We start from the raw sequence: 26,361 nt of genomic DNA, 5'->3' as shown, positions 1-26,361 counted from the left end.
ACCGTGATTGGGTTGGAGGTTCACAAAATGAAAAAAGATATTTGTTGACATATTAGACTTGAACTTCTGTAGACTGTAATTTTCAGAAAATATGTATGAAGGAAGGTTTTTCCAGAAAACAGCAAATGAATGAATAAACGAGGAAGATGAAAAGTTGGTTTTGTGAGTTTGAAGTAGACAGTAAATGGATATTGTCTGGTGGCAGCACGCGTTCGGACTGTTTTGAAAGAGAGAGCGGGAATAATAGAAGCCAATTCAAAAGAACAGTGCCCAATGAAAGTATCCCTAGAAAAGGCATGCAGCAGATACAGTACGTCTATGAGACAGTGAGTGGAGAGACTCTGTTAGAGAGGAGTCATTAATTAACCTAATTGCCCTCTTCTGAATGGAATCTAGAAGCCTGAGAGGTTTTGGGGGCACTGTCCCAGATGTGGGAACAATATTCCATGGTAGGGCGAATTTGCAATTTGTACAGAGTGAATAGCTGTTTGGAAAAAAAGTAACGCCGAGAGCAAAAGAGAAAAACAAATTTTCTCTCTCTTGTGCCAAGAGAGATTAGAAGTCAGGGTAATCCCCAAAAGAGATAAATCAACTTGCCTAGAAATCGGAGTGTCACCAAAGATAAGCATAGGAGCAGAATAATCCTTTTTGCGTGATATAAGACAAGGCTGAGTTTTAGAAGGATTGAAATCAACTAAGTTGTCTTTTCCCCACTGGATAATTACCTGGAGATCGGAATTTAAGGAATTGGTAGCAGATATTCGAGAAATGAAGCTGATTGAGCAAGGCAAGGTTTCTCAAAATGGAAAGTGGAATGCAATGTGCTATCATCGGCAAAACTATGGATAGGATTTCCAGTCAATGGAAGAAGGTCATTAATATACAAGAGGAAAAGAGTGGGGGAAAGAACTGAACCTTGGGGGACACCAGTATTAGTGGAGAAGTTAGAAGACAGAGAGCCATCTACCATCACCCTCAGTGAGCAAACAGAGAGAAAACTGAATAACCAATTACAAAAAACAGTTGGCAAACCATAAGATGGAAGCCTGTTTAGAAGACCTTTATGCCAAACACGATCGAAAGCCTTTGAGATGTCAAGAGCAACTGCTTATGTTTCACTGAACTTTTCCATTGAATTTGTCCATAAATGGGTAACATAAGCCAGAATATCACCAGTGGATCGACACGACGGAATCCATTCTGGCGATTGTTGATCAGATGAAGGGTTTCTAGGTAGTTTAAGAGTTGGCGGTTAATTGAAATTGTAAATTTTATGAAATATGTGTGAAAAGGTTGTTCCAGAAGGGGGAGGGGGGGGTTATAGAAGCCAATTCAAAAGACCAGTGTTCATGGAAGTATTTATAGAAAAGGCATGAAGCAAAAACAGAATTTCCATGGGACAGCAAGTGGAGAGACTTTGAAAGAGATGGATCATTAATTAACCTAACTGCCTTCTTTTGAATGGAGTCTAGAAGCCTGAGAGGGCACCACCCCAGATCTGGAAACAATATTCCATAGTAGAGCAGATTAGATGCAGAGGAAGCAATATTTGTGAGGTGCTTATGCCAAGCGAAAGATCAGAAGTCAAAGTAATTCCGAATACAGATATGCTATTTTGTCTAGAAATCTGAGTGTCGTTGAAAATAAGCATATCTTCGATGACTCTTTTTGTGAGATGCAAGTCAGGACTACGTTTTAGAAAGATTGAAATTAACTAAGTTATCTTTGCCCTATTTGAGATTACCTGGAGATCAGCATTTAAAGAATTGTTAGTGGATATTTGAGAAGTTGAATCTTTTTGTGCAGTGCAAGATTTCTCAAACTGGAAGGTGAAATGAAATGTGCTATCAGCAAAACTATGGATAGGATTTCCAGTCAGTGGAAGGAGGTCATTAATATATAAGAGGAAAAGAGTGGAAGAAAGAACTGAACCTTGAGAAACACCAACATTAGTGGAGAAGTTGGAAGCCACACAGCCATCTGCAATCACTTGGTCAGAGAGAAAACTACATACTCGATTATAAAAAGCACTCGGCAACCAATAAGATTGAAGCTTATTTATAATACCTTTATGCCAAACATGATTAAAAGGTTTAGAAACATCAAGAGCAACTGCTTGAGTTTCACCAACTTTTCCAATGAATTTGTCCATAGATAGGTAACATAAGCCAATAACATCACCAGTGGATTTACATCGACTGAATCCATATTGATGATCATAAATCAGATGGAAGGTTTCTAGACAGTTTAGGAGTTGGCAGTTCGTGGATTCCTCCATCAATTTATAGAAAAAAGTATAGATAACTGCAAAGGGGCAATAATTGGAAGGGGGGATTTGTCACCTTTTTTTAGAAACTAGCTGGATATAAGCAAATTCCAAGCAGAAGAAAAAACAAGTGGAATTAAAGTGTAAAAAGGTAAAACAGAATATGAGTAAGCTCAGTAGCACAGGTTTTTGAGAATAAGGAGAGAAATACCATCAGGACCTGGAGCTTTCTTAGCATAAAGACTGTCAAAATTCTTCTGACATCCTTTTGACAGAAGACCACAACTGGAATTGAGTGGAGTGTACTGGGAATGGTAGGTGGTTTACCAAGATCATCAATATAACAGTTAAAAGAAAAGTAGGATGCTACTAAGTTGGCAATAGAAACATCAGGTTTTAACAGAGGTGGGAGAACAGATGGCATAAGTTTCAGCTAATAAGTTTGGCAAGAGGCTAGAATGCTTGACTACCATTTGGACAAGAAGCAAGTTTTCTACTCTCAGCCTGTTCAATATCTAGTTTGGATTTATTAATAACTGCTCTACAATTCCTGCAAGCTTTGGTATAGTTGAAATGAACCTGGATATTTGGATGCAAGCCAATTGTGATATTACAACATTCTTATCTTGAACTTCTTTAGCACATTTATTGGAAAACCTAGGTTTAACAAAGGACAAGATTTTAAGGTGGAGTATTAAATAAAGGATTTCATTCCTCCAAGAATAATTTTGCTGACACAATCTGAGCAAGCACTGACATTAGAAGATTTAAATAGTAATCAACCCATTCAGAATTCCACAAATACATCATGAATAGTCACACTAATAGAACGAACTTATCTGTGAAAATATCTAAACATTTCCAGTATCAATGATGTCCATTTCAACTTAATCTCCCAAACCCCATTTTTTCCTGACAGAATTCCAATTATTGGTTGTCTTAATTTGCTGTATGATTCCTTTCATTTTAAAGATGGTACTTGTGCATATGTACATTCTGATTTTTTTTTTTTTTTTTTTTTTGGTAGTTGTTGGCGCATCGGCTTCTGTGGCCATAGTGCACCTCTTTGATCCAAGCCCGAGGCGGGATTTGAACCCGCGACCTTTGGGTTGCCAGGCAGGCACCTTACCCACCTGGCTAGCCCGGTCGGAGTACATTCTGATATTTCCCTATCAGTTGTAATTTGGAATCTGCTCTTTTCGTTCTTATCTGGCTTACAATCTCTCTATCCCATTTTTTAAAATTCGTCTGCTGCCTCTATTGATCTCCCAAATTCCACTAATCACACCATGAATGGTCAATTTAAACAGTAACCAACCCATTCAGTAATCAACTTATTATTATTATCAGTTAATTTCTCCATTGAGACAGCCATTGGCTAGAAGAGTGTAAGTTACATTCTAGGGTGTGAAGCGGACCCCATGGGCAAAAGGTTACAAAGTCCATGAGACTTTCACCCTGAAAGGGTGAATACAGAACTTTGAAATACATGACTAATTATGATTTTATAATAGAATATTTAAGATTTTGGCATCTTTGATATCATAGAATATTTAAAATTTTGACATCTTAGGTTGACATCTAGAATACTGAGAATATATAGTTAAAAGGGATCAAAATTAAATTCAGTTTTTGAGCCGAGTGGCTGTGCACTACAGTTGCACAAGACGATAGGAGTCCGCAAAGACTTTCAATCTGTAGGCTTTTTCGTTACAGAGCTTTTCCGGTTCAATTCTTTGTTGATTGAAGAGTTCCATTGTGTTTGCTGGAAAAAAGCGACTTAGGCTGTCCAGGTTTTTTAAGTTACTTTGAAGAGGATGTCTTGTTTCAGCATTCCTGGCGGCTTCTCGACGAGAGTGAAACAAGCCATCAATACTGGGAGCGTTTAATCTTCCTGTTAGCAGTTGGGCTAATGTGAAAATGTTTCTTGTGTTAATTGTCTGTTTCCAGGGAGGAACACTGAAATTGGAAAGTAGGATGGCTCTAGAGAAAGTAAATGGGCGATTCGACATCCTGTTCAGCCATCTCAAGAGCCAGTATTCAATACTAAGGAAAGCTTTCGGGTTGCTCGGTGGGGGCAGAGGACCAAATCTGTGAAGCATACAGTGGGATAGAAAGTATACATTTCAAGATATACTTTTTAACAAGATCTGGGTTTCTAATGCCAATTAACTCCTATTTGGCAGCCCAAAGCGCTGCATATGTTTTTGCTTTGATGTAATCAAAGTGCTCTGAGAATGTTAGTCCCTCGTCCCATTTTAGGTCAAGGTCTACGTGCGATTTAACCTTTAGAACTTCGCATCCACTTACCAGCATAGAGATATTGTTCCTGCTCTTTTTCTTTGTAATTGTCATCTGGGCAGATTTGCTTGGGTTTAAATATAGTCCAATACAGTCGAGGTAATGCTCCAGTTCTTTTATTGTGTTATTGGCTCGTTGATTTGTTTGCTTAACTTGTTGTAGATCTTTATATTTGACGAAGTATTTCAGGTCATCAACATATGTAATAAAGCTGTCTTTATGGGATGCAAAAAATGGTTCCAGAGCTGCAGCAAATAAAAGTGAGGAGAGAACGCCTCCCTGTGGCACTCCTTGCGAAATGAAGCAATAGGCAATAAAATCGTTATTACAGATTACGAGGCATCTTTTCTTCAGAATGTTACATAAAATCTTCAGGAGATTGCCTTGTATTTTGAAGTAGAAAGATAAAATTTGTTCCAGAGCCGTTATCGAGATATTGTCAAAAGTTGCAGATATGTCTAGGAAGATAATATTGAGCTGTTCCTTATTGTTGAGAGCCTTCTGCATCAAAAAAAGGGTCCCAGGGAGATTTGTGACAGTTGATCTTTCAGATAAGATGGAGTGTAGGTGGAGAGAAGGATGTGCGAAGCAGTGTTGAGTGAGTGCTGAGAGATGCGTCTTCTCAAAAATTTTCAAGATGTGCAATTTATGGCTATGGGTCTATAGCCTTGGGCATTTTTTGGTTTCTTTATTTTGGGAATGGGCCTGACTATCTAGCTGTTCCATATACAGGGGAGAGTACCTTTTTGAATGATTTCATTGAAAGTGTGATACAACACCTCAATAATGTAAGGGCTGCTGATTTTTGCCATGAAAAGAGGGAAGTTATCAGGACCAACAGTTGCTTTATTTGGAAGTTCATTTATGGCCTTCATGAGGTTTTCTTTGGTAATTGTGATGATTTTTAGAAGTGTCTTTCTGAATAAGTTTGAGATGGATTCTTCTCTTACTGCGATTTGGTGAAGGAGGTCAGTTATTCTCTTCCTGTTTTCTTCGGTTCTAATTGGTTGGGCGTGGGAGGTTGTCCAAATGTCTTCTTGGACCATTTGGTAAAGACCTCGGCAGTCATGAGACCTTTTTTTCTGTTATCACCAATGATCCTTTTTTCCCTGTTTGAGCTTTGATAATACAGTTGTGTAATGTGCTCGTCTTTTCAGCTTTATGAAGTGAGCACTCTTCTTTGTACAGAATGTAGTCATTAGGATGTCCTGTCTGCAGCCACTTCCTGTAAAATCTTTGCTTTTTACGAAAGACGTTTTAGCTGTGGATTAAACCAGTTTTTGGATTTCCTGGTTATCCTTATGACCCTTGATGCTCTTTCATAGGCAATTTTTGTGAGTTTTAGTGCCAGTAGCTGGAGTTCTTCCTCTGCCGGCTTTGTGTTTAGTCCTTGCCATTTGTATTCTTGAAGTTCTTTGAGGATGATGTTTGGCTTGATGCACTTTAAAGAAAAGACCGTTCTGTGCATGCCATTAAAATTTCCGCTGTTCCTCTGATTGGTTCCAGCAACCTTAAATGTGGTCTCTACAGCTGTGGGATTGTGGTTGGACTTAAAGCAAAACAAGTTGTCTGCTAATCTAATGCTAAGTGTATTGTAATAGACAACATCTAACTGTTGATTCCCTCTTGTTTAAAAAGTTGATTTAGTAGGGAGGAAATGTTGTATGAAGTAATGAAGTTTTTGGATATGGCATATATACAGCAAGAATATACCCAGCTCCTTGACATAGCATGGCCTCGACAATGTTTCCCACATATACACTACTCTGACTCCCTCCTGTCATCATCTAGCAGAATAGAAGCAGCAAGATTACACTAGCTGGTCTGGTGAACTATCTAGCAGCCAGCCTGCGATCACAGTTTTAAAGCTGTACCCTCAAAATGCAAGATTGGATCTTGCCATGATGTCCATAATAACCTCAAAAGACATCAAATCATACTACTTTATGGAAGTGATGGGGGTTGCTGGCACTTTGGTCTGGTGACTAAACAGGAGGTCCAGCACTTCAAGCTTCCAATAAGCAAAGTGGTGGTACTGCACCGATTGAGAGTCATCTACCACCTAGTATTGCCAGGTAAGGAGGAGTGGCATTCCTCCATGTGTTGTGGACACCACACCTCGATTCCTGCTATGTTGGTTTGCATCCAGGTGGTTACTTGCAGTACACTAGGTACCATATTTAAGGACTTGCACATGGGGTTATACCCTCAAGCAGATTAAGTTTTCACAGATTGACCAGACTTTGCTATAATTCGATCCACTTGACTTGAGTGTCACCTGCACATCAGTTCCATCAACATTTCAGTAGCACACTCAATTTGACATACCTGAGAGCATCAGGGACCAAAACCTGCTTAAACTTGCTTAATTAGAGCAATGCAGACAGTAACCTAATATACCCAGCTCCTCGACATAACATGGTCTCAACAATGTCCCACACATACACATTACTCTGATTCCCTCCAGTCAATATCTCACAGAGTAGAGGCAGTAAGATTATGCACTTCTTGATCTAGATGTCTCCTAGAAAGCCACCAATAGGTTTGATCTGGTAGAATGTCTAGCGGCCAGCCTGCTAACACTGTTTTAGAGCTGTACCCTCAAAATGTAAGGAAGGTTGGATCTCACCACAATGCACATCATACCTCAAACAATATCAATACTGCATGACAAAAGAGATGGGAAATTGCTGGACCTTTGCTCTGGAGACTAAACATGGATTCCACCACTTTGAGCCTCCAATAAACAAAGCGGTAACATTGTACTGGTTGATGAGAGTCATCTACCACCTAGAAGTCATCTAACATCCAGTACTATAATAATACTATACCATTACAGTTGCTATAGTAATATTTATCTGTATTATGTTAAATTGATTAAACAGCTTTTAATATTAATTATACACCTACAGATTAAAGAAAAGATAAATGTAAAGAATTATATTATCTAGTGCTGAGTGATATCCCAAATATGGCATCAAAATTTTCCACTTCTTGGGCAAAAACTCTTGAACTGCTTGCTCATTTAAAAAAATAAATAAATAAACCTGCTTAATCAGAACAATGCAAGCAGTAACCTGACCACAAAGTTAAAATAGAAAGATACTGGAAACCTCTAAACTTTACACAAAAAGTATCCCCTTTATATTTTTGTGCTCGGGGTATATCAACTAGAATATCTGAACAGGAATAAATATTAGAATAAAGTAAATATTACATTATATTTGAAATATTAGAGCAATACTCACAAGGTTTCTCTTCCTTCATCAACAACACAGTGCGCTGCTGTTATCACATGCTGAGAAGTCACCAAAGTTCCTCCACAACTGACACCCGAACTGCCTCTGATCATAATTGCAGCCTGTAACATGACAGATAACTGTAAACTCATTCAGTGATGTTAAGCACATATATAAATTGTTTATTCTCACCCCACTGTAAAAGTTATAAAGCTACTTAAAAGTTATAAAAATATCCACGGCTGCAAGTATTCCAGGAACCAAAAATACCTAAATAGAACGTTATTTAAAATCTATAAAAATTGCATACTACGAAGATGTTCTAAAGTCAAACATCATATCACTTTGGAAAGAACAAGAATTGCTGAAAATAATTAGTCGGGCAAAGCTTTTGTTTTTCAATGTTTAATACATTAGCAGCTCGTCATCATCATCAGCCATTTTCAATCCACTGCAGGATGAAGGCCTCTCCAGCAACTTTCCAGTTCCTTCTGTTTTGTGCAATGGCTATCCATTTACTACCCACAAACTCATGAATTTCATCTATCCATCTCCATTGTTGTCTTCCAGGTTTTCTCTTAGCTCCTCTTGGGTACCATTCTGTTATTTTCTTTGTCCATCTGTCATCATGTCTTCAAGACCATTTTAGTTCTTTAGTTTGATAAGAATGTACTTTACTTGAGTTTGCAGCCTAATCCACGTGTTTCTCTTCTTATCTAACAGTCTGATTCCCAACATAATTCATTCCATTCTTCGCTGTGTAGTTCTCAGCTTCTCTTCCATTCTTTTGGTGAGTGCCCAAGTTTCACTTCCATAAGTCATAGTGGGGAGTATACATTGGTTCATTATTTTACGTTTAAGACAAATTAGGATATTACTCCTCAGTATGTGTCTATATTTCCTGAATGCAATCCATCCAAAATTTATTCTTCTCTTGACTTCCATCCATTTATCATAATTACAGCTAATGACTTGTCTCATATAAGTATATGACTTCACCTTTTCAATCACTGCTCCTTCAATCATTATATCCCGTTCTGTGGCATACTTGTTCATTATTATTAGCCATATGGTGCAAGGAAGCCGAGGCTTATGCTGCACCAGGCAAAAAAAAAAAAAAATTTCTAAATTACCCAGAGAGAGAGAGAGAGAGAGAGAGAGAGAGAGAGAGAGAGAGAGAGAGAGAAGGGAATCATCAAGAAAAGAAGAATGATGATATCCAGCTCAGGACCCTGGGTGTGCCAAGCCCATACTCACCAGATGTGAGCCCCCGGGGTTAAATCATTACTTTTGTTTTAGCCATGTTCATCTTTAATACAAAATCCTTACTAACTCTGCATAACTGATTAAGATTTTCCTCTAATTATTTGGGATTGTGGCTTATGACCACAATGTCATCTGCAAATCGTAAATGGTTTAGGTACTCTCCATTCACATTGACTCCTTTCTGCGACCAGTCTAATCTTCTGAAAACTTCCTCAAGGGCAGCAGTAAACAACTTCGGAGATGTGTCTTGTTGAACTCCTTTCTCAATTTTAAATTTATTACTGTCTTTGTCTAGTGCGATAAAGAGGTAGCATTCTCATATATTTTCTTCAAAATCATAATACAAAGTGTACTAGGAAAGTTTTGCAATATGACGCAACAATGAATCACAGGAACCTGCTTGTTGCTGCATGTTGAGACATGTTCATACGTGCATAGTAGCCGCCGCGCCGAGTCGATGGGCTCAGTTATTCATTAGTAGTGAGAGTGTAAAGTGCTTGCGATGGCATCGTGGTCACGAAATGAGATAAGGACAGTTTTGCGGTATAATTTCGTGCGTGGTTTAACCATAGACCAGTGCTTAGAAGAAATGACTCTTGCACTAGATGATGATTGTCCACATCGTACAACGATGATTGTCCACATTGTACAACGATATTCAGGTGGTATAGAGAATTCCAAAGGGGAAATTTCACTCTGGAGGATTCTGAGAGGCCGGGAAGGCCACGAACGTCAGTTACGGAGGAAAACGTTACTGCTGTGAGGAAAATGCTTGACGAAAACAGGCGAGTGACCTACCAACGGATAGAGGATACTTTTGGCCTAAATGCACCAGCAATTCGTTCGATTCTGCAAGATCATTTGCACGTGAAGAAACTTTGTTCTCTCTGGGTGCCGCATCAACTGACTGAAGAGCAGATAACACGACGTGTGACTTGGTGCCGGGAGATGTTAAAAAAGTTTGATAAGGGACAATCTCAGTATGTGAACAACATCGTGACAGGTGACGAGACTTGGCTGTACTATTACGATCTGCCGACCAAGGCTCAAAACAAAGTTTGGGTCTTTGATGATGACGACACACCCGTAATTGTCAGAAAATCCCGATCTGTAAAGAAGAAAATGATAGCTGTATTTTTCAAATCGAGTGGAATTGTGGAACGTGTCGTTTTGGACACACAGAAGACAGTCACAGCTAAGTGGTATACTGAACAATGCCTGCCTAAAGTCATTGGATCTATGAAGAACCTGCGGCCAAAGTCAAGAATGGACACCTGGTACCTCCATCACGATAATGCTTCAGCTCACCGCGCCAAAACCTGCACCGAATATTTGACAACAGGACTGAAACTTCTCGAGCACCCTCTCTACAGTCCAGACCTTGCTCCCTGCGACTTTGCACTGTTCCCGCATGTGAAAATGAAGCTAAAAGGGAGGCGGTTTTCCAGTGATGAGGACCTTCTACGGGCTTGGGACAACGAGTGTGCTTTACTCCCTAGTGAAACTTAGCAGAACTGGTTTAAAGATTGGTTTCGGAGGATGGAGAGGTGTATTGAATGTAGAGGAAATTACTTTGAAAAAATTAAATAAACAAAGCTGTATTGCAAAACTTTCCTAGTACCCTTTGTACATGGGGTGTCTATGCCTTGTCTTTCCAGTGCCTGAAACATCACCTTATGCTGTATGGAGTCAAATGCCTTTTCATAATCCACAAATGCCAGGCATAGTGGTGTTTCATATTCATTTGCTTTCTCCATTAGCTGTGACATTACATGAAGGTGATCCATAGTTGAGAATCCTGTCCCAAAGCCAGCTTGCTCTTTCGGTTGATTCGCATCAAGTATTCTTTCTAATCTGTTAGTAATGACCCTTGTGAACAACTTGTAGATGTGAGATAACAAGCTAATTGGTCTATAATTTCCAATTTCTGATTTATCTCCTTATGCAGCAAAACTATGATTGCATTATTCCACTCCTTAGGCACCACACCTGTTCTAATGCATTTTGTGAACAGTCTTGCCAGTTTGTGTCATGTCGCTTCCTCCCAATTTTAAGAACTCAACAAAACTTCATCTTCCCCCTGGGCTTTCCGATTCTTCATTTTCTTCAATGCATGTTCTACCTCATCAGGAAGAATATCGGGTATGTCGTATGTGTTGCTACTTTGCAATCCATCTTCCCCACTGAATGGGTTGAGCACGCTGAATTCTGATGGGATCCTTCCACTTGTTCAGATTACGAACCTAAGGGGGCATAAATTCAAATTAGGAAAAGACAGATGTAGAATAGATGTGCGGAAATTTGCCTTTCGCCAGCAGGTGGTTAATTGCTGGAACAAACTTCCATCTGTCGTTGTGGAAGTTGATAGGTTGAATAAATTTAAGGAGGAACTGGACAGGCATTTGGAGGAAATGGTGTGATTCTTTTTTTTTTTTTTTTTTTTTGGCTGATGCTGCATAAGCTCATACACTTGCTTTCTTGCATCACATGCCACTACTACTACTACTGCTGGTATCATTCCCTCGCTCCTTGTATAACTCTTTATAGTAGTCTTCTGCTATTTGAATTATGCCTCTGCTATTCATAAGTACACCATCGCTATTCTTCAGTTTCAGTATCATTTGTCTTTCTGTATTACTGCTCATGACTGCTGATTTAAATCCTTTGTTTTCCCTTAATGCTCATTCTACTTTTCTTGTGTTAAATTTTCTTATGTCCTCTCTGAGTCTCTCTAATGGCTTTGCATAACTCAGTATACTCAATTTTCTCCCTGTTAGTGTTTTTCTTGCTCTTCATTTGTCATCTTCGGTTCATCATGACAAGTGTTTCTTGACTGATTTTTTCTTCTTTGGATTTCTTTTTACCTATAGGTTTCTTGGACTTGCAGAAAGTTGTAATATTCCTTGTCGATATCCTGGTCCTGAACAGTCTGCAGAAGTTCAAACTTGTTCTTAAGTTCCAGTACATACTGCTTTTTCTCCTCTTCTGTTATCTCAAAGAGTATTATTTACTCGAGTCAGCTTTTTCCTTTCTTTTCTTACATCTATATTAAGTGTGCATCTTACCATTCTGTGATCACTTCCAACATTTACCTTGTTCAGGACAGTAACATCATTCACAATATATCTTCTGTTAGTGAGGATGAAGTCAATTTAATCCATTTGGGCTCTTCCATGTCCACTTTCTGTTCACCCTTTTCTTGAAAAAAAGTGTTCATTATTGACATTCCTCTAGATTCTGCAAATTCCACAAGTCTTTCATCTCTCATTTCTTTCACCAATTCCAAAATTTCCTATAGTTCCCCTTTCTGCACTGTTTTGTCTCTTTCCAACCTTAGCATTGAAGTCCCCCATAATGATAGTGTAGTGAGTTTTCTGTTCATCTAGAAGACTCAATTTTAATGTACATTTCTTCAACCTCTTCATCATCATGGCTCAATATTGGTGCATAAGTCATTATAACCTTTAGCTTATACCTCTTAGAAATCCTGAGTAGTAGTCTTGACACCCTTGGTGATGTACTTTTGAATTGCAAAATGTTGTTTTTTATAGCTTTATGGACCAGAAAGCCAACTGCACCTTCACTCCTTTCACTGTTTCCATTGGTGTACAGCAGATTTCCACTTGATAAACTTATAAGTGATTCATTTCTTCTTCTTGTTTCAGCCAAACCGATGATATTCCAATTTACATTTTCTAATTCCTTTTCCAGCTCTAGTATCCTGTCTTCACCGATGAGCGACCTTATGTTGTAACAGGCCAAGTTCAGTTTCCGTGCATGGCAGCCTGATCGTACCCAGAGATTCTTAGCACCCTCTGCTTCCACTCTGATCCTCTCGCTGCCGTAAGAGGGGGAGGGAAAGCCACTGGGGACTGAGGGCCATTTGTTTCATTCTGGTGTCATGTGCTGGAGGGTTTGGTCTTTTCCTCTTCACACTGACCAGGCATCTCGAAGAGAACCACTCTATACGTTGTTTGCCACCTAAGTGACGTAACAGGGCTTACCATCGAGAAGATGTGCACGAGTGTATTTTAGGGAGGCAGGCTAACCAGACTTCTCCTAAATCTTCTGAAATAGAAAGATATTGGATCCATCAATGTTTCAGACTGAGTTTCTGATTACACACAGAATGTCTGTTCCCTTTTAAGCCCCTTAGCTCACCCTCCACAAAACCCAAATTATACTTTAAGAGCACAGTATAAATTCACGCAAAATAGCATAACTGTTCCATTCCATTTTACTATTCTACCACTTTATTGTAAACTCTACAATAGTAGAGTTTACAATAAATTGTCAATACAAACATTAAATCGTATTTAGTAATCACGGGCTTGATTATGAAAAAAATAAATATTTATCAATCATATAGGGGATACATTTGGCTACAAAAATAAAAGCAAATCAAATTTATAATGGAAACACCATTTTAACAAAATTTAAAGAAAGCTAATTTTTCTCACGTTGGGTAATGAAAATTGTCTAATAATTCTCTGCAGATCGAGGTCATTGCACATTTAATTTTCTAAGAATATTATTGCTATACTGTATTTGATAATTTATTCTGAGACACTGTAAATTGAAAATGTTTTTTTTCATTAATTTTAAACTTAGTAAAGAACATACTCCAGTGGCAATAGTCAAAGGACGAGTGAAAAGAATATATAAAGAAATTGCAATATTTGAAAAAGTATGAGATTTATTGTGTAAAGTTACATTAATTGATATCAATGTACTATGCACCATGTAACTGTTAAAATAACTTTTTTTTAAAGTCCTTTATTGATTTTGAAAGATGTTGTTATTTGTTGTTATTTGGTTTTTAAGAGCATTAGCAACTAGGGCCATATTGCTCCAGGGATATGCGGTGGTCATTCCCTGACCTTTCCGCATCCTCCGTATTTGGTGGTCACGGGTGCGAACCAAAGTCTAATCAAGAAGCGTGTGCTACCGCGCTGCTGCTTCTGCCCACCTGGCTATGGAGGCGCCATTTTGAAAGCCTAACAGCTTTCTTTTAATTGAACTAGTTGATATCTATTGAGGGATATCTCATTTATAAAATTATGTAATGGAGAATAATTAGCAAATAATTAAGAAAAACTTTTATATCTAAAAATTAGAATATTTACTGCTGTAATAAGCTTAGAAGTTTCAATAAAGAAGACACAACAAGAAAAAGTGCTATTCTATTAGTCATAGTTAAAAGAATTTCCCATTCTTTTTTAACTACCAATAATTAAATATTATACTTACCATCCAAGGCCAAGCAGCCACCTCAGAAATTCTTCCTGCAACAATTCGTGTTGTTGAAGAATTGGTAACTCCACATTCTAAAGAGAAAAGCAGTTTATTAATATCAATGTTTACTTTAACTGTTAGTTAACTGGTTATACTATCATTAACAGAATGGTTATATACAATGATAATAATGGTGCAACCAAAAAATGACTGACTTTATTATACAACTTTTTTTGACCTTTCAAATAGAGCTTGAAAAGACAAGCTTTCAACAAAAAAATTAATAACTAGTGATGAAAAATGGATATGTAAGTACGATCCAGGATATATATCCTCGGTGAAGACTTAAAAAAAAAAAGTCTTCAATGAAAAATTCCTCACTCGTTGAAAGTCAAAGTGTGCACTTGCTAAAATATCATAAAGTCAGGTATGAGAGAGTAATAGTATATATTAAAAAAAAAAAAAAAAAAAAAACATACCCATGTAGTCAAGAGAACAGCAATCTGTATTCGTGTACAAGCATTGTAAAGTTGTAAAACACTGCAATGACTAGGTGTATAATAAGATACAGAATGTACAAACCCAGAAAATGAGATGGGGAAAGAAATTAACTGAACAACCTGCTGAAATAGAAATATAAAACAGCCATTACCCAACAGGATAAAAGCAAATATAACTGTACAAAAATGTAAGTTGGTTAAGAATTTGATAAATACAAATTATTTTTGTATTTATTTTTAATTTTTTTTAAATTGATAATATTAAGGGCCTTATGAAAGTGATACTACAGAAGTCAAGGGAAATAAATTGTCAATAAGTTTAAGATAGAATTTTCTAATGTTAGTACAGTAATAGCAATATTGGAATCACTACAAATAGTGGAAATTGAGGCACTGAAAAATAATGATATTGAAATGAACACTTTTTTGAAGTATTAGATAACCAATGTGTAAAGTTAACCATATCGAAATTATTTTTTTTTTTTTCTCCTTTGCAAAGATTTACCACTTTTCTTGCTACTTTGTAATTATGTACTTCTTTTTCTCTTTTTCTGGATTGTTTTTATCATGAATTTAACCTCTAACTTTCATTTTTTTTTTTTTTACCACCTGAGGCCTCTATTGTATTAGTCTTTTATGTTCTGGATATTTCCATTACATCTCAAGTTTTGGTTTCATTTTGGCTTAGTCACTTAGGCAAGTTTTTGCTATTTTGTTTGTAAATTTTCCTTTTATTCCTCTGTTGAGCCAACTGTGAACTACATGCCTGCATTATGTGTTCACCCCCCCCCCCATATTTATCACATTTTGGCCTTAATCTCATAAATTTCAAAATCATTAATTTTATTAAATTCTTTCTAAATTCACCATTCTTTATTTCATGGCATGATCTTTGTGTTTGAAACAGAGACTCTATTGTTGTCTTTTCGTGCAGTTCTGGTGGTTGACTCTTGATAACACCAGAGTTGTGCATTACACAACAATATACTTGTTTATTTTTATATATTTTATGTTGTTTTATACAATAATTTTCTTTAATTTCTCTACTCTTCTCTATATTTCTTCACTCTATTACTTTATATATATATGCTATATTACTATAATAAAAATATTATAATATTTATTAAAAATATTATATATATTGTGTTCTTATAGAAGTTTATGCTATTAATATTTATTCAGGTTTACGTTATTAGGAGTTTGTCTGTTGTGCGACATTAATGCTATTGTACATTGGGCAATTAGACATTATACGTGCATCAAGTTATATTGGTCGATTTTATTAAATAAAAGTTATGGATTTGTAGGCAATTAGGTGTATATGGTTCAGGCTACCAAGTTAGTCTACACTCGCTAACTTGGTAGCCTGAACCATATACACCTAATTGCCTACAAATCCATTACTTTTATTTAATAAAAATCGACCAATATATATATATATATATATATATGAAGAAAGTGAATAAAGGAAGAAAAATAAGCTAATGCAGTCTAAAAAACAGAAATAAGAGAGATAAGAGAGTAAACGGTATAATTTACTTTTCTACCGGAATTGCAAGAAATGACAACACATTTTTGCTGTTATTTCTTGCAATTCCAGTGGTTGACACCTGATAAAGATGCCAGGGTTGTGAGTTGTACAGCATCATCCCTTTGTCATTTTTCTTTTACTCTTTATCTCTTACCCCTTCCTTTTTTTTTTTTTTTGTCTCTCTCTCTCATTTATTTTTATCTCTATATATATAATTAGAATATAAAATAAGAATGTCAGTGTTGTGTGGCAAGCCAAGAAAGTAGAAAACAGAAAGTAAACCAGTACATAACTACAACAAGGAGGGAAAAAATAAATCAAGGGTATTTATTACAGAGGAAAAGCACTCATAAAATAATTTAGAAAGAATGCCAATTAAATCAAATTTAGCGACACTCCCTTGTAGCAGCGGGTCTGAATTGCATGAAATATCACTACAAACAGAGACAAAAACCAATTACAATGCATAACCAACAGGGTGAAACAAAAACAAATAAAATAGACTGACCATTATGCCCCATCTCAGAGAACCACAAGCCCAACAGTGGTCATAGAATCATTGAAGTTTGAACATTAAACAAACCAATGCATCACTGAACTGACACATACACTAATCAGCCCGCCAGTAACATTATAGATTAAAATAATGGTGGCCCTTATGCAGTGAAAAATCATACTATAACAAATCAGAGCACTCACATGGCAATACCAAACTAATGATACAGAATGACAGTTAAATAAGAATACATCCAATGACAGTTAAATAAGAATACATCCAATGACAATTAAACTATAAGTGGCAGTATGTATGGCATTAGCATCATGATGCACTACTAACCATGTAACATAAAAATAATGAAGAAAAGAAAATCAGTATAGCAAATATCAGTGGCTGAAAACATTACCTACCGCATGTTACAGAAACATAATTAGAATTGGCATGGTATGCCAAGTAAGCAGCAAACCAGTACATAGCTACAGCAACAAAAGAAGGAGGGAGGGAAATAAAGATAAAGGGTATTGCAAAAGGAATGAGCTCCTAAAATAATTTAGAAAAAATGCCAGTTAATAAAAATAGCAAATACCGTAAATTTAAAAAATGCCAATTAATTCAAGTTTAACAGTACCCCCTCGATGGCACCAGGTCCAAAATGCTTGAAATACATCAGTGGCTTTACAGTCACTGATATCTGCTATACTGATTTTTTCTTTTTTCCTTCATTATTTTTATGTTACACAGAGTCATGTGCCACTCATACTACCATCTATAATTTACTTTTCTTTGAATGTATTCTTATTTAACTGTCATCCTATATCAGTGGTTTCGGGTTGCAATGTGCAAGTGCTCTGATCTGTTATAGTATGATTTTTCACTGATAAGGGCCACCATTATTCAAATCTATTGTTGACTGGGTAATCAATGTATGCATCACTTTGGCAAAGCATTGATTTGGTCAATATTCAAAATGCAGTCCTTCCCTGATCATTGTTGGCCTTGTAGTCCTCTGACAAGATGGGGCACAATGGTCAGTCTAATTTATTTATTTATTTTTGTTTCAACCTGTTGGTTTTTGTCTCCATTTATATTGATGTTTCACACAATTCAGATCTAGTGCCATCAACTGGACACTGGTAAATTAATTCATTAATTGACATTTTTGTAAATTTATGGTATTTACTATTTTTATTAATTGGCATTCTTTCTAAATTATTTTAGGAGAGCTTCCCTTCTGTAAACCCTTTACCTTGATTTCTTTTCCCCCCTCCCTAATTCTTTTGTTGCTGTAGTTATGTATTGGTTTACTTTCTATTCACAGTATACACAATATAACACAAAGCATACAAATTGTATGGAAAGAAAAAATAATAATTGCTGGATTTCTATTTGTCTGATTTTAATGAAATTTTGAAAGGCAAGACATTTTTAAAAGGCCCAAATACAAAATTTCATGAAGAGAAATCTCTGACAGAAAAAAGTAGCAAAGATTTTACTTTAACACTAGAAGGAAAGCACAAACTACACACACACACACACACATTGGCCTGCAAGGTATGAACAACATATCATCGATGATCCTCTTCAGATTTCAGACAAACTGAACAAATATTTCCCATTTTGTGGGTGAATATATTTATTAATATTCATTATATTTATTAACATATTCACCCACAAAAAATATTTTTGGAATTGGTAAACCAGAACTATACCAAGTTATAAATGAAAGCTAAGTGATTTTGTGATAACTGAGAAGAAAGTGGAAGAGCAATTGTTGAAGCTAAATTTAAACAAAACGCCTGTGGCTGACGGTCCTATTCAATTACATTAAAAGAAGGAGCAAGAAAGGCAAGCAGGCCTTTGGCCATAATTAGGAGAATATCTTTGGGTTTAAGAGAGGTCTCTGTAGATTGGATATATGCAAATTTCTCTTCTATTTGCAAAGGGAGATCAAAGGATGAAGTGGGCAATTACAGATCTGTAAGCTTGAACTCTGCTCTAGGGAAAATAATGAAGTCAGTTGTTTAATAAGTATTGCAGGATCATCTTGACAGGAATAGAGTTATACAAAAATCACAGCATGGGTTTGTCTGGGGTGGGATACTGTCTGACCAATCTGATTAGTTACTGTAATGGAGTAACAAAGGAACTGAATGCAAAAAATAATTTTGATATCATATTCTTAGATTTCAGAAAAGCTTTTTGATACTCTTCCACATGAAAGACTGCTGTACAAATTGAAGCAATATGGCATTAGCAGCAAGTTGCTATTTGGATGAAAGGATGGTTGAGTGGCAGAAGGCCAAGGATGATTATAAATGAGCACTGCTCTTATGTTATTAGTGAAAACCCTCAGGGTTTGGTGCTGAGCCCCTTATAATTTTTAATGTTTATTAACGATAAATTAATATCAAGTTTATTGTCTAAGTTCACAGATGGTAGAAAGATTGGTTGGGTGGTTAATCCCAGAAGTCAAGGCATGCTACTGCAACAAGACCTAGAAAAAATTTAGGAAATGGGCTGAGAAGTAGCAATTGAGGTTTAATATTGATAAATGCAAAGTACTGCATACGAGCAGCAGTAATCCCATAGTAACATGGCAATTAGGTGGTACTAAACTTAAGGTGGTTGACAATGAAAGAGATCTAGGGGTAATTGTACAGTCTGACATGAAGTTTTCTGAGCAGTGTAGACAGACTGCTAGTACAGCTCATGGTGTTTTACCAAGGATACAAGGGAATTTGCCAGCAAAGGAGAAGGAAGTGACTATCCCACTATATAAGTAAATGCAGGTGGCCCCCACTTAACACTGATAATTTGTTCTGGAAAAACAGTGCTAAGTGAGGGCTGTGTTCCAATAACATAACATATGTATTTTTTTGTTGCAATCCATGCCACGGAATATTTCCTAATCAATAATAAACAGTAGTGAAAAGATGCATAAATGTCGGTCAAAATATTTAATATTCAAAAATTTGTATACATATAAAATATCCTACTACAATACGTTTATAATAATGTGGTAAATAAGTACTTGTAAATCAAAATTAAACTTAAATATCAATTAAAATCATGAATTTATTAATCTGATGGCTCTGGTCTGTCAAGTTTTCGTATTTTTGGACTGAAAAATGTCCACTTTTGAGTTGTACTTTGGCTCTTTCTCTCTGTTTGTACAAAAATCATGTAGGGATTAATTCCTTTCTTTAAACATTTACCTTTGAATTTCATTTCATGTCAGAGTCATTCTCCCAGAAATAATCCCACATTTTTTCAAACTGTGCAAAAACTCACCAAATCCTTTTGCAGTCAGTGACTTTAATAGTTCATCTCTACGGTCTTTATCACCTTCTCCCTCAATTGCATGCTCTTGTTCTTTTGTCATTTCCATAAATTCTTCACCAGAGAAGCCATCCCTGTCATCGATCATCTTTTGTACATCATCATCGTCAATTTTGTCCAATCTTGCTTCTTTGTCAACAATTTGCGCTTTAACATTCTTAACCGAATCATCAAGTTCTTGGGATTCCTTTATGCAATCCTTCAAAACTTTTCTCCAATAATCATATAAAATATTTTTATATGATTATTCCCATCTTCTAAGCTCTCTTTGCTTGGATGTCCTGGCACATTATCCATGATTAGAATTGCTTTGTAATCGAGATTTTTCGCATCTTTCCAATATCTAACCACAATATCTTTCCAGTGGTGGAAAGAAGAATTCAACATACCAATCAATGAAAAGTGGCTTAGTTACCAAAGTTTTTTTTTTTATTAGACTTACAAATAATGCTTTAAGAAAATCCCTTGGATTTTCTAAATGGCAAACTAAAAGGGGATTTTAATTTAAAATCCCCAGCAGCATTACCACACAACAATAAACTAAACCAATCCTTCACCACTTTTAAGCCTGGCATTTTTTTTTCCCCTTTCAATATGAAAGAAAAAAAGAAAAAAAAAAAAGGCCAGGCTTCAAAGTGCTTCCTTTAGGCATTCGTTTACAAAAAAGTCTCCTGTTAAAAACTTGTTGAGCAATACAACACCCCTCTTGATAATTTTAACAAGTTTTTTTATTTATTATTTTTTTTTTAAGTTTTGGCTCCTTCTTGACTTGCAGCTTCATATGTCATTACTAATAATATTTTTAGGTTGGAAATATAAAATGGAGAAGTTTAAAACCTATAATTAATTTTTTAAATAAATCCTAAAAAGAACAAAAAGTTTATTAACAATCAGTATTATTAGATATTAGGTTTAATAAGCTTTAAGTTCTTTAATTAATTTTTATTGTTTTCTAAATTAAAAAAGGATATCATCGCTGGTCTGTAATGCATGCATTGCATTGAAAATGAAAAAAAAACTTGCAAAATAAAATTTGCTTTTTTCCCTTTTTTTTTTTTTTTTTTTTTTTTTTAATAATGGCTAACTGAACAATCATAGTAAACTATTCTCGGGTGTTTGGTTACAATGGCCATATTTGTTAAAGAAAATAAAATATTTGTTTAAAAAAATTCTGTGAATTTTTTTAAAAGTTCTAATTCCAAAATGCAATTACAAAATTTTAGTATTCTTTTTTCAAAAAGGAAAATGACAAAGAAAAACAGCATTAAAAAACAGAAACTCTACTGCACCAACCACACCATGATAGCAAGATGAAGGAGAAAACCGAGCCAAAAGTAGGATTCTTCATTGTGAATTCGGCAAGTTGGCAGCTATGCAGTCACAAAAATTGTGTCCCACACAGTAGCTAACATATGCTTACCCTTTATGAGAAAATGCATCACTATCAATAATGAATTAAATAAATTAACACCAAGGATTAAAATTTAGCTTTGTTTTTAATAAATAAGAAATAATGTAAATTAAGACAAAATGCTAAACCTGAGTTTTATGTTTGAAATATTGCTTGCAGTGTAATAACCAGTCTCTCCAGAAGAATTCTGAGAAACTGATCTACACATTTAAAATAAAATTTAGAAATAAGTTTCTGAAAATATGGTAGATGAAGTTCACCTTATTTATAAGATATCATTATGAGATGAATAATGCCAAAAAAAAAAAAGACATTGTACACAGTATTCTTTCCTACTCAAGTGATGATCAAATATTTGTGAAATATTTTTTTATACATACCAGAAGGAAATAAGTTAGAGTTTACACGATCAGATGTTGGAGGTAACCTAGATGGTGGTAGTTGTGATGGAGGTGGTGATACAACTGGCGAAACAAAGACACGAATAGCAGGCAGTTTTGTAGGTGATGGAGTTGGTATTTCTGTAGAAATTGATGGGCAACATACAAAGGGAATTTCACCTTCATAGCCACAATTTGATTCCCGCAATAGATCATAATCTTTCTTATTCAATAGCTCTTTACAATCTGTAACTGGAACACAGTCACCTGCTTTTTGATCTGGAGTTGTACATCTGTCGTCTTTTGTATCAAATTTTACTGAAATAAACTAAACACTCTTAAACACTTTTACATGAAAAAGGAAAAATTACAAGTATATTATAATTACCATATTTACTTCATATCAACAAATATTCATGTTAATATCATATCAGAGATTTTGTAAACCATTGTATGGTTTATCTCAGATACAGGAATTACTTTGAAAGTGCTTATTAAAGAAACATGTTACTTCATTATCTGGTCTTGATTACTCAAGAACTACAGAACGGTGGGTTTACCAGAGAAGGCAAGCAAGGCCAAGCCACACCTATTAAAATAAGAAGAAATAAATCCACAAGAACTTTCATTACCCAAAATCTTAAATAATTATTAAACAGCAGTTAGCCATGAAGATGTCTATTTTTGCAGCAATAATGAATCTATTATCAATAGTGGTCAAACATTAGCTGTAATATTTCACTATTATTATTTATCCTTGAGGGTAAACTAGGCTTTTTAATACCAACTAAAATATACTATTCAAAGCTTGAGCCTAAATGGATGTCAGATGAACTTAGGAGACTCGTGGCAGAGAAGAAAAATGCACAGAATGCATATAAATTATCAGGGAATACAGAAACCAAACATTATAAACTAGTCTAGTCTGCAATCAAGTCAAAGTAGATTATGCAAGTTAAGGCAGATTACACAAAGAAAAGCAGCAAAGACTTCTTTACTTATGCTAACACTAGAAGGAAGGGGATGAATCAAATCGGTCTGCTAGATATGAATGATTTAGCTGCAAATTATCCTGCTCAGGTTGCTCATAAACTGAATAAATATTTGGCATCTACATTCACACGAGGAATTAATATTTTAGAGATGAATATTCCAGAAGTGTGTCAAATCCTAACAGGTAGATAAATGATTTTATGAACACAGAGGAAAGTGGAAGAGCAATTGCTTAAACTAAATTAAAAAAAAGGCACCTAGGGTTGATGGGATCTATCCAATTATATTAACCCTGAGTCAGGTGCACACAAGTAATTCAACTATTTCAGCAAATTGTACTCTAGATCTACTCTGTCACACAGCTAAAACTCCGAATTGCTGTTTTTGAAAATTTTTTTGTTTTTTTCACTGAAAACCACAGCCATTTATTAATTACTGCATAATTAGGAAAATATTTGTGAATTAGATTTTCACACCAAGCCTAATTTTTCGAATGTAGGCATGGGGGAAAATCTAAGTAACCCTATGCAATTAAAGAAAGAACAATCCTTTTCTCCAGTGCTGACAGGTGAAAGGAGGCTGCAAGAAAGGTAAGAAAACTTTTAGTTATAATTATGAGAGTATCCATGCATTAACGGGACATCCCTATGGACTGAAGATGTGCAAATGTATCCCCAATTCACTAAGGGGATCGAAGAATGATATGAGTAATTACAGACTGTTAGCTTGATGTCTGTTCCAGGTAAAATAATGGAGTTACTGATTAAAGAAGTAATGCTGGACCATCTAGACAGAAATTCAGTTATTGTACAGTCACAGAATCGATTTCTTAATGATCTTGTCAGGCCAATCTTACTGGATTCTTTGATGTAGTAACAAAGGAACTGGGTGCATAAAATAATTTTAACATCATATATTTAGATTTCAAAAAAGCTTTTCATATTGTCCCACATAAAAACTGCTGTGAAAATTGAGGCAGTGGCATTTAGGGCCAATTTACTGCTGTGTATAAAAGTGACAGTTGACTGACAGAAGACAGATTAAGAAGATCATTACCCATTATAACCAGACTACTGTTATTAGTATTGTTCCATGTAGTTCAGTGCTGGGCTCATTGTTGCTTTCTATATTTATTGATATCGATGAAGGCATATCAAGCTTAATGTCTAAGTTTACAGATGCGAAAGCTGGCTGGGTAGTTAATCACACTAATTAGAGTATGCTACAACAACAAGAGCAAGAAAAATTATGAAATGGACTGAAAAGTGGCACCTGAAGGTTAACATAGACAAATGCAGTACCTTGTATTTGTCAATGTTAAAAACAGTAATTCCAGAATAGCACACAAACTGCAAGTACAACACTCAAATTAATGATGGAAAATAAAAAGACCACTAAATTCTGAGAACAGCAGACAGACTGTGAGAACAGCTCATTTGGATTTTGTCAATGATGTACCAGAATTTTGACAACAGGAATAAGGAGGTGATTATCCCAATAGTTATGTCATATCTTGAGTATTAGCATAAGCAAGGGCACATAATGCAAGAAAGCAAGCTTATATAGCATCAGCCAAAAAAAGAAAAAAAAAAAAAAAGACCCCTTATTTCACCCATCCCTTCACTCCAAATGTTTGTCAAGCTCTGCCTTAAATCTATTTAAGCTATCAACTTCTACTACAGATGGAAGTTTGTTCAGGCAATCAAACACCCGCTGGCTAAAGGCAAACTTCCGCACATCTATCCTACAACTGTCTTTCCTCAATTTGAATTTATGCCCTCTCAGGTTATTATTCTGAGCAAGAGAAGGAATCCCATCAGCACTGAGCATGCTCAAACCATTCAAGGCTTTATACACCTCAATCAGATCACCTTGCAGGTACCTAGTTTCCAGACATTGTAATTTGCAAAACTTAAGCCTTTCTTCGTAAGAGCAACTCTTTGTTCTGTTCACTAATCTTGTTGCTCTTCTCTGTACTCATTCCAACAGCTCTACATCCTTCTTAAAATGAGGCCTCCAGACCTGTATACAGTACTCAAGTTGTGGCCTAACCATTGCCTTATACAAGAGGATAATCACCTCCTTATCCCTGCTAGAAAAATTCCTGTATATCATTGACAAGACACCATGAACTACTCCTGCAAAACATCTGCACTGCTCAAAAAACTTCATATCTGCCTGCAAAATTACCCCAAGGTCATTTTCATTCTCTACCACTGTCAGTGTGGTACCACAGAGTTGATACGTTACTCTGGGATTATGCTTCCCATATGTAGTACTTTACATTTGTCAATGTTAAACTTTATTTGCCACCTCTCAGCCCATCTGCTCAACTTTTCTAGATCCTGTTGCAGCAGCTTACTGTCATTAGTGTCCTTAACAACCATGCCAACCTTCCTTTATATCATCTACAAACTTGGACATTAAGCCTGATATACCATCATCAATATCATTTATAAATATAGAAAACAACAATGGACCCAACACTGAACCCTGAGGGACTCCAAAAATAAAATTAGTCCACAAAGAGCAGTGTCCATTGATTACCACTGTTTTCTCCCACTCAACCATCCCTTTATCCATAGCAGCAATTTACCTCCAATGCCACACAACTCCAATTTGTGCAGCAGTCTTCCAAGTGAAACAGTATCAAAAGCCTTTCTAAGATCCAAATATATGATATCAAAGTTATTCTTTGCATCCAGTTCCTTTGTGACTACATCATAGTATCCAATCAAATTAGTCAGACAAGACTTCCCCTTAACAAACCTACGTTGTGTCCGAGCTATAACTGAAGTCTTGTCTAGATGATCCTGGAATGCTTCTTTAACCATTGCCTCCATTAATTTCTCTAGAACAGAAGTTAAATTAACAGGTCTGTAATTACCTGTGTCTCCCTTTGATCCTCCTTCATGGATTGGAGTCACATTTGCACATCTCCAGTCCATGGGTACCTCCCCTGAGTCCAGGGAAGCTCTCATAATTACGGCTAAGGGTTTGCTTATTTCCTTTGCTGCCATCTTTAATATAACTGGATAGATTCCATCAACCCGAGGTGCCTTTCTTATGTTTATCTTCAACAATTTCTCCCCCACTTTATTCTCAGTTATTACAAGATTATCTAGCTTACTGCCAGAGTTGAATACACCTCTGGCATTCCCCTCCCTGAATAACTCCTCGTGTGTGAATGTAGACGCAAAACTTTCATTTAGTCTGTTAGCTACCTGAGCAGGATCATCAACAGTAGAACCATCGATATCAAGTGGACCAATCTAATTCATCCCCTTCCTTCTAGAGTTTACATAAGTAAAGAACTCTTTGGTGTTTTTCTTTGCTTCCTTTGCCAAAGATTTCTCGTAATCTGCCTTCGCCTGCCTAACCTTCTTTGTAACTTGGTTACA

At 36.0% G+C, this 26,361-nt stretch overlaps 1 protein-coding gene across 3 annotated transcripts in view; it reads right to left on the bottom strand.

Annotated features, from left to right (window-relative positions):
- LOC150075196 (proclotting enzyme-like) overlaps positions 1–26,361 on the bottom strand; it is a 101,753-nt gene that overhangs the window by 35,959 nt on the left and 39,433 nt on the right. For all 3 annotated transcript variants that reach the window (XM_090388233.1, XM_090388234.1, XM_090388235.1), the window contains exons 3-5: positions 21,968–22,285; positions 14,323–14,399; positions 7,816–7,928 (exon numbers count right to left, since the gene is read on the bottom strand). In XM_090388233.1, coding sequence (XP_090244359.1) covers positions 7,816–7,928; positions 14,323–14,399; positions 21,968–22,285 — 508 coding nt within the window. The remainder of the gene's footprint in view (positions 1–7,815; positions 7,929–14,322; positions 14,400–21,967; positions 22,286–26,361) is intronic.

The sequence above is a fragment of the Mastigoproctus giganteus genome, chromosome 14 (genome assembly GCF_048544385.1).
Source record: "Mastigoproctus giganteus isolate SK-2022 chromosome 14, ASM4854438v1, whole genome shotgun sequence".
NCBI classification, from domain to species: domain Eukaryota; kingdom Metazoa; phylum Arthropoda; class Arachnida; order Uropygi; family Thelyphonidae; genus Mastigoproctus; species Mastigoproctus giganteus.
Note: the sequence above shows the minus strand (reverse complement) of the source record. Positions and strands in the feature narration are given on the sequence as shown.